Raw genomic sequence first — 9083 nt, 5'->3', positions numbered from 1 at the left:
AACCGTAGGATGCTAGGATGCGGGGACTCCCTTGAGGGAAAATTGTTAGGTTTTAAGTATAAGTGATTAAACCCCACATTAACTATAAATGGCCAAAATGTTGAATATCTAAGAAAAATGATCTACATACATATTACCTTAAAGTTTTGAACGGAGATGTGACAACTCTCTCCTGTGATGTTAGGTATTAGGTACTTTCATACCAAATGTTCTTCCTTCAATTTGAAACTAAAATTTGATACAAGATTTGATAACTCAGGGAAGAACAAAATTTTGATTGATGGCATCTTGTTAAATAGACGCCGAAAGAACTTTTTAAGGAGATTCAGGGTTCGATCCTAGCTACTAAAAAATTCTCCCACCAACATTTAATAAAAGGGGTTTTCCATGCCTCAAACTTGGTCTCTAACTTAAAACCATATTACATATTGTGCTCACACCACAAAAAACCTAATAAACTTGGTACCTACTTCACTTTCAACAATGACCAACAAAAGGACATAATAAGGTAGCCACTTCACTTCCAAGTTCCAACATTGACCAACAAAAGGACATAATGAAGGTCATATAACATGTGAACTTGGTAACAAGTCACCCTACACATACATGATTGTAACACAATACCCTACAATGCACAAAAAGACAAATTTCTTTGTCATCAACAAATTTATTCTCAGGTTTTTACGTTAGCACTCACTTAGTTACTACTTTAGCATGCATCAACAACTATGTATCATGTTCTTACCTCAGTTGTCAGATACTAACTAGAAACAAAAACAAGTATACAAAATCTATGTCATAAAAATCCCCACTTCATTTATTATATTCTAGTACTAGTACTGACAAAATTTTACAAGATCAAATCATTCTGGTTTAGGTACCAAAGTAACAAAATAAATTAAATTGAAATGATCCAAATCTGATCTTGTAATGTGCATAAACAAAAAATTCTAATTTATTTTCCCCTCTCAAAACTCGAACATTTAGAATCATACCCTTGTTTTTATGTTCAAGTGGGAAAATATAAAGTAGGGCTGTGAATACTGCAATAGGATTTTCATATAAATGACCAATTTATGAAAGAAAAAGCAAGGCAATGAACACTGGTATCTTCAGCATGCACTTTCCACGCGACAGCTTGATCATAGGATGCGTGCCTCCCCATTGTTGACATGCAGATCCCAGCTGGCATACAAGCAAACCCCTGAACGAAAAAATGAATATGATTAAGCACGGAACTATTCGGCCATTTAATTAAAAGTAAATTTATGGTTGTAACTATGAAAACGCTAACAGCGTCAAACTCGAGGATATTAGTATTACCTGCTGCATTAACTTAGCAAAGTACGCAATCAAATTCTTGCGAGCAGAGTCATTGAATATTTTATCCAGCGTGATGTCTTGTAGAGCCACAAGAGTTGTTTCCAGCATGTCAAGGCCAGCCTGGTTTGCAAAGATGAAGACGGGTACCGTCTGTAATGCCAAATAGAACACAGAAGTAAGGCACTATCATTATATACTTCTGAATTCATTATAAGCAAAAGATCAATTTTGTACCATAAAATGATATCATAGACATACCTTCAAAGAACAGCACAAAATAGCATCAGGATGATGCCACAAATGTTTCAGTACCATATCCCCGATAAGAGAATCGGATCTCAGTAGTGGCACCTCCAAATAATTACTGCGCTCAGATAAGAGATATTGAAAGTTAGTTAAATAGATAAACATGTTAGAAATTTTGAAAGTGAACATCAGAGTTTCATGTAGACTTCACCTATAACTCTGGCAGATCCATTGAGCTAGTGTAAGGGCTTCAGGAGAGCCGGGGGAGAGTTTTGCTTCACCGGCGGTGTTAGCACTGGATGGAGATATAGCAGTGGCAAGTGCCTGCACAGCAGAAACTACACGGCGGATATACTGACGTGCCATAGCTGCAACATTATCCTGTAGACCGGTTTCAAAAGGAAACTGGAAGGCAACAGTCAAAATACATCGGTTGTTAGGACATGTGTCTCCCGCGGCATGAGTTGTTGTCGGAGCAACAGTCAAATCCAAGGCTCGATTTGCTGTCAATGAGTTCTGTTTATCACCCTGAAAAATAATATAACGTCAACTTGTTTACTAGGGTTCGTATATGAACAATAACATCGGTTAGAGAAAAATCAAATGCAAATAAATAGGACTCGACCTGTTGTGAATTCAGCAGAGCAATGCGGAAACCAGAAGGCACCAATGGAGCATCTTCTGGGAACATGTCATCAATTGGTGCAAATATGAGCTCAGAACAAGCCCCCACAGCATTCTCATCAATTCCAGTACACAACTGTTCAAATGATGATGATAGTTATGATGAGAATAACAACGAGAAACCAGAAAACAAGCAATTAGACAAACCAAAACAAAAGTACGAGGAAGCACCTGTAAGAGATGAACGTCCCTAGAAACAAAAGAATCTTCATGAGCAGGAGCGTGACCTTCAAGGCGGATAACTTCTAGCATCTGGATATCGACACAAATCAGTATGAACCAAATCATAAAAAGGTATATAAAATAAATCTTAGCATAATGCAAATATGCATCTACATCTAAGAAACGAAACAAAAAAAAAACATGGAATCTCTCTAATGGTTCCGTGCACAAATCATGATGTAATTCTATCTGGAATCTGTGCCAAGGGCATACCTCTTCATGTTCAATTGAATGTCCAAGCAGCATGATTGCTTGGTTGCCGGTGAACCTCGTAGACCTCATTCCAGTATAGCCATAGGAGCCAGCTTTAAGCGATGCAGCAGAAAATGCGTCAACACTAAAATCGGCCCACTCTGAGCGATGTTCCCTCAGAAAGCGAACTAAAACAGCAGGAGTGATATTCTGCAAGTAAAACAAAGTGAAAACTTTCCGTGTTACAATTAGAAGATCTAAAAGTTAAATTTTTATAGAAGGACCATTTAATACGCCGTGCCAATGAGTTTACACACTCACTTGGAGTAACATAGAAGCTTTTGCACAGACAATTCCTCCAAGGAGTGAAAGGGAACTTGCTGGATTAGCAGTGCCACTCAAATTCTTGATTGAATTAACAGCAATAGTAACACCCTCCGCACCATCACAGTTCAAAACAGACCAGCCATCATCATTGAATCCATTGACAGCATCATTGAAACCTCTGCAAGAATGATGTATCAACTTTTTTACCAACACAACATATTCATTTTGTAAACAGCAGGTTGAAATAATTTACAAGGTGGCAAATTATTTCATATAACATACCTGCTCAACCGTTGGCTAAAAGTTCTCAGAACCGCAGGTTGCCGACCCATGCCATATACCACTTCGCCACTTGTTTCTTGAGCTACTTGCCTGATATAGCGAAGTGCCTGTCACAAAAGCCATTGTATTAATACCGGTCTTGGCTAAAAAATTGCTCAATTTGAATATTCTCTATAATAATCACAATAGTCTACCAAAGTTTGTAATAGAATCCAACGCCGTGAATTAATAATAGTGTACTTACTGCAATTGTCAATCTCTGAGCAACCATCGTTGATGATTCGTAGAGTGGTCGCAGCACTTCTGGCACACTCCATGCCTTTAAGAAAATATTAATCATGTTAATGTATATGAAAAGAGATAACAAACATCGCATGCAATCCTAGCTAATTTAGTGTCAGGAACTCAAACCTGAAGATTTAGGTGGTCTACAATGCGGATGATTGACCCTCCACCTTCACATGGTCGAATCAAATAGCCACTGGGAAGCATTTCAGCCCTCTCAAATTGTGCGGCAGCAGCAGCATTAGGCCCAGCACCAGAACCAGACAGTGACCTTTCACAAACCTTCCAAATGTGCAATAAAAAAATCATAAGTGCAATTACATTAAATCGTCTTCCTCTCCAATGCAGTTTGATATATAATCTCATGCAAAAATAGTAATGCATTAATCAAAAAACATACTCACCACAATACTGCCATTTTCCAAGTTTGTAGTGTATCTTAGAGTCCAGAAATCCCGAGCAGAAGCCAGCGTCATTGGAGCATATGTCTGAAGCAAACTTAACATTTATACACAAGGCTTAACAAATCATAAATAAAAGGTCATACATTTCACATTTGAACACTCACCTGTGTGTAAACAAGTTCAATTGTCCCTCCATTTCCAGCTGGGAACATTGTAAAAACTTCTGAACTCCGACAGTCACGATACCAAGACGCGCGATCTTTTAGGAGCTCCACAATCTATTCAAAATTTCCGGCAATTCAAAAATTCAGACAGCTTACAAACATAAATTAATATCAAGAAATTAGTGAAAATATAAATGCATTTGATCCTTTTTTAATTACCTTAGCAGGTTCTAAACTAACAAGACCACAGGCTCGAGCTGCCACTCCATTGCAACCTTGAGAAATGGCAAATATCCCAACCGAATCCGGACCAGGCTGACAAAACAAAGTTCGAAAGTAAATATAGTACGAGATATTAGTGGAAGGAACTAGACCTCAATATCAAAAAGCAATTGTTCATTAAAAGAATGATTCTCTTTACCTTCATCCCAGGCATCTGGACCCAATCGACAGCAGTTCCTGTAGCCTTTGAAAGGAACTCTGCCAATGTCTCCTCTGCAATTGATAGGAATCTGCAAGGATCAGACTAGAAAATCAATCAAAGAAAGCTCCACGAGAGAAATAAATAAAATCGCAAAAGCTCTCAAATCAAGAACTTCAAAATTACCCAGCAGGGCTATTAGCATCTCTCATGGAACTCAGAGGAGGAGTAGCAGCCGCGGAATCGCTGCCATCAGCACTTGCAGCAGCTGTGATCTGCAATGACATGGCAGTAAGTAACAATATAAATCAAGATTCGAAACAACCAAAATCATATGGCAACAACTTGCCTCAACCAAACCATGACAATTATCAATGCACGAAAAATGAATAATAGCGAATGAAAATGAACAATGATAAGCTTACGGTGTTAACTTGTTGGCGCATAAATCCATTCTCATTCACCAGTTGTGAAACCTGTTTCTGCAGCCGATCATTTTCCTCTGTCAACAGCTTGTTCATTGCTGCAAGTCTCCTGTTCAAAGTCTGAAGCTCAGAAGACTCTTTCCTCTGCTTCTCCCTACACCTGCAAACCAAAAAGGCACAATTCAAATCAAACATCAAAAAAAGCCAAAACCTTTCACACAACACAAATTCAAAATTCAAAAAAAGGGTGAATCACAATCGCCATTACCTTCTGTTCTGAAACCAAACCTTGATTTGTTTAGGTTCGATGTTGGATAAAACCGGATTCTCTCGAATCAGCTGTTGCCTTCTCAATGAACTTGGTTTGGGGCATTCCACATAAACCTTTTCCAAAGCTTCAATCTGTTCAGCAGTGTACCTCACATATTTCCCAGAAGAATCAATGTGTCTCTCAATGCTGTTATCCCTTTGTGCAACAGCCATAGCCATCTTCTTCTCCTATTCTCAATTTCAAAACCTCAAACAATCACACTCCAAAAGTAAAACCAAAAGGGGCAACACAACACAATACAATACAATACAACACAACAACTACAAGATTCTTATTATAACTCACTCTTAGACCCCAAATAAGAGTGTGTATTGTACACTACACACACAAAATACAAATACAGATACAAATACAATACAAATACGTGTAACTTACACACACTATAAGAGTGTATTAGAAAGAAGAAACGGAACAACAATAAATAGTTCCAAACAGTGAAACAAGAAATCCTCGTTCTTACAACCTTAAAACCCGTTTCTTTTTTTACTTTCTGGTTTCAACAAAACCAGTTGCGTCAACTGTTTTTTTGTCTGAAAGAAACCAGAATTTTTCTAGTGTCTTATCTCTACAAAAAAGAAAACGAAAACCCCACTTATAAAAAATGAAACTTTGAAACTCATCAACTGAATTTACGCGTTTTTTTTCTATTTGGGCAAAAGCCCAATGTAAAAGCCATAAAAAAAGCTATAAAAATGTCAACTTTGAACCGACCCTTTTAACTTAAGAGTTTGTTTTTTCTGTTTTTGTTGTGAATGGAGCTTGAGGAAGAAGAAAGAAGAGATTTTTTTGAAGAAAAATGAAGTTTTGAACTAAGTGGTAGTATATGAAGCAATGAAGAAAGAAACCCTAAACATGTTGAACATGAAGAACGGAGTTCAAAAACATTGAAACGGATTTGAGGGAAGAGAGAGAGAGTTTTGATTTGAGAAATGAGACAGTGATCTGAGCTGAAACAGTGGGAATAAAGTGAAGAGAGAGAGAGAGAGAGTTTGTAATGCACGCATATCGATTACTGAAAACAGAGAGGTTTCTTTTTTAGAGCAACTCATTTACGTAATTGTCCTTGTTGTTTGTATCTAATGACATGTTATGTTATTATAGCCCTACACTACTCACATCACTTTCAATACTCACTAGTCTCCACCTTTGTGTACATCAGAGTTAAGATCTCGAGCTCGGATCTTAATGCTGAGATTTTAACGCTGATGTACATAAGAATTTATGAAAAAAATTAGGTTATACTTCAATTGATTAAATTGTATTTAAATTTGATTTTATGGCTATAAAATATTGATAAAATAAATATAAATAAATGTATAACAAATATAAAAATATATAATTAATTTTATTAAAAAAAATAATATAACATTAAAAAATGATAAAATGAATTGATCGAATTATAGGTTAATGGGTTTCGATCTGATGTGATTTGAAATTTATAGATCTAGAACATACAGTGGGTGAACCAGTTGTAGATTTAAACAATTTTCGGCTGAACTAATATGCGGATTGGTTGATTTGTAGTCCAATCAGTTGAATCAGATCTGGTTTTGAAAATGTGAATAGATTGAACCACAAGCGAATCAAATAAAAAAAACTATTAATAAAAAAATGGAAAAAAAATATATTAAAAAATCACGATTCAGCACGTTTCGATCTGATTCAAACTTTGAGCGAATCGTGGTTGAACCAACCAACATAATGAAAGATTTTTTGTTCCAAAAATTGATCTGAGCCTGTTATAAAAAAAAAAAAAAAAAAAAAACTTATGTCTTGGTCACTCGATAGTAAATTTGAAGCAAAATTGATTGTTCTTTTTATTACAAGATCAGACGCCATGTAACTACCAATTCAAGGTTGAAATTTTATACGCAATCAAACATGTAATAATTTGATACTATATTTGATTCCATAAATATCACCATAATATCAATATTCAAGACCGCTTATTTTACTTTTGATTTTGTTATCGCTTTTTGAAAACTATAATGAGAGAAATTAACAACCAAACTAACATCAACACACAACCAAAAGAAAAACAAAACACTATAGAGTATAATACAATACATAAGAGAAATTAGAGAAATATAGAATTCAAGTTTATACGCACCTTTACCTAGTCGCAAAAAAGAGCGTTAAAAACCTAATGTGAGATAGGGTTTCAGAAACCAAAACAACTGCCGGTGTGTGTGACAGATAGTGAGAAGGACCAAATTTATAGATAAAAATAAAATAATCCTGTGGTCGTTAGTCAAAGTGGTTTCAAAGTTAGTAGACGCAGTATTTAATATTTAAATAATAAATAAATTCACTTACGTTTATAATTATCCTCATTCTAAAAATATTTTTTTTAATAATTAAGATGTGTTGAAATAATGTTGTTTATGCCTTCGCGAACATAACTCGATTGATAGAGACATCACATCATATATAAAAAGATTGAGGCTCGAACCTGGAATATTTTTAGTCGCTGTTTTAAAACAATGTTCGTTATTTTGGTTATAATTAAGGCCGGAGGGAGTATGTATGACGATTATCTCCCTATAACATATTTTTTTGAAATTGGGGCCGAGCGTGGCCCTGTCGAGCCCAAGCCCGGCTCTGCCCCTGCTTGCCACAACAATCACTCCCTCAAGTGCGAATCACTCAACTCTTTATATCTCATGTGCTCAACGTTACTCGTCACCTGACCACCTTTATCATAAAGACTTTCGATACAAGAAGCCGGTTGAACCCTTTGTCGAACCATTGACTCTAATACCACTGTTGGGTCATGAAGGATAGTTGGGGATCATCCACATTGGGTTCAGAACAACCATACAAGTGAGTTGGACACCACATTTTTATCCTAAACCTTAAGAGATCATGCTTTTGGGTTCTCTCACTTACAAATTGTCCAACTTTCACTTTTATAAGCAATGTGTGACTTAACTTACCTCACACTTGCCACAACACTGATCACTATGTCGTGTCAATGAGGTGTTAAGATAAGCGCTAAGATAGGATAAACATATCATATTATGTTTCAATTTGGTATTTGATAATACAATGGGTTATAATAAATTAATCCTTAAACTTACTCTATAAGGGTTTGTTTGGTGCATAAGATATGATAGATATATAGAATATAAAACAGAATAATAATCGAACAAGATATAAACAGGATACAAGTTTTTTTTAGAGCAATAAGATAACAATTATCATATCATATGTTTGGATGCAAACAAAATAACAAGCATAATAACAATATTTTATCATATCATATTTTTTATACACACCTGATAATAATACATCAAGACATATGATATTTAAATGAAAAAGTTAATCTCGTAAAATAATTACATTTTTTCATAAATTATTTTGTAATATATTTTAATTATATAAGTTATAAAACTAACCAAAAATATATTATACTACCTCCAATCATTAATACAATAAAAAATTTACTTTGTAGATATATTAAAATATTGATATATCTGAACTATATTATAGATTAGATACATCAACTTTTCAATGTATCTAAATGTGAACTCTTTCTTATATTAAGGATTATATATAACATTTAAATTATAAAATTAACCTTGTAAAACAATAAAATTTTCCATAAATTTTTTCATAATAATTTATAACTATATAGAATTAAAAATCATTAACACTACTAAATAAAAAAACATCATTTTTTTCCATAAAAAATATGAAAAAATAAATATTTTGATTAAATAATTTAAGTAAATAAATATATGATACATAGTATTTGCGTATAATATAACTAATATT

The 9083-nt window shown here is 34.7% G+C and overlaps 1 protein-coding gene across 1 annotated transcript; it reads right to left on the bottom strand.

The window, feature by feature from the left end:
• Positions 1-794: 794 nt before the first annotated feature.
• Positions 795-6377, bottom strand: LOC123895507 (homeobox-leucine zipper protein REVOLUTA-like). Its single transcript, XM_045945879.1, has 18 exons — positions 5244-6377; positions 4976-5135; positions 4737-4825; positions 4551-4641; positions 4349-4444; positions 4130-4243; positions 3966-4049; positions 3688-3843; positions 3521-3595; positions 3277-3383; positions 2989-3172; positions 2689-2877; positions 2425-2505; positions 2195-2329; positions 1781-2097; positions 1582-1687; positions 1324-1473; positions 795-1204 (listed from the first exon to the last, which is right to left on the bottom strand). Exons 1-18 carry the CDS (start codon positions 5462-5464, stop codon positions 1058-1060), a joined length of 2502 nt encoding a protein of 833 aa, XP_045801835.1. The 5' UTR covers positions 5465-6377; the 3' UTR covers positions 795-1057.
• Positions 6378-9083: the final 2706 nt, after the last annotated feature.

The sequence above is a fragment of the Trifolium pratense genome, linkage group LG7 (assembly GCF_020283565.1).
Source record: "Trifolium pratense cultivar HEN17-A07 linkage group LG7, ARS_RC_1.1, whole genome shotgun sequence".
Lineage (NCBI taxonomy): Eukaryota > Viridiplantae > Streptophyta > Magnoliopsida > Fabales > Fabaceae > Trifolium > Trifolium pratense.
This window is presented reverse-complemented; position numbering and strand designations above follow the sequence as displayed.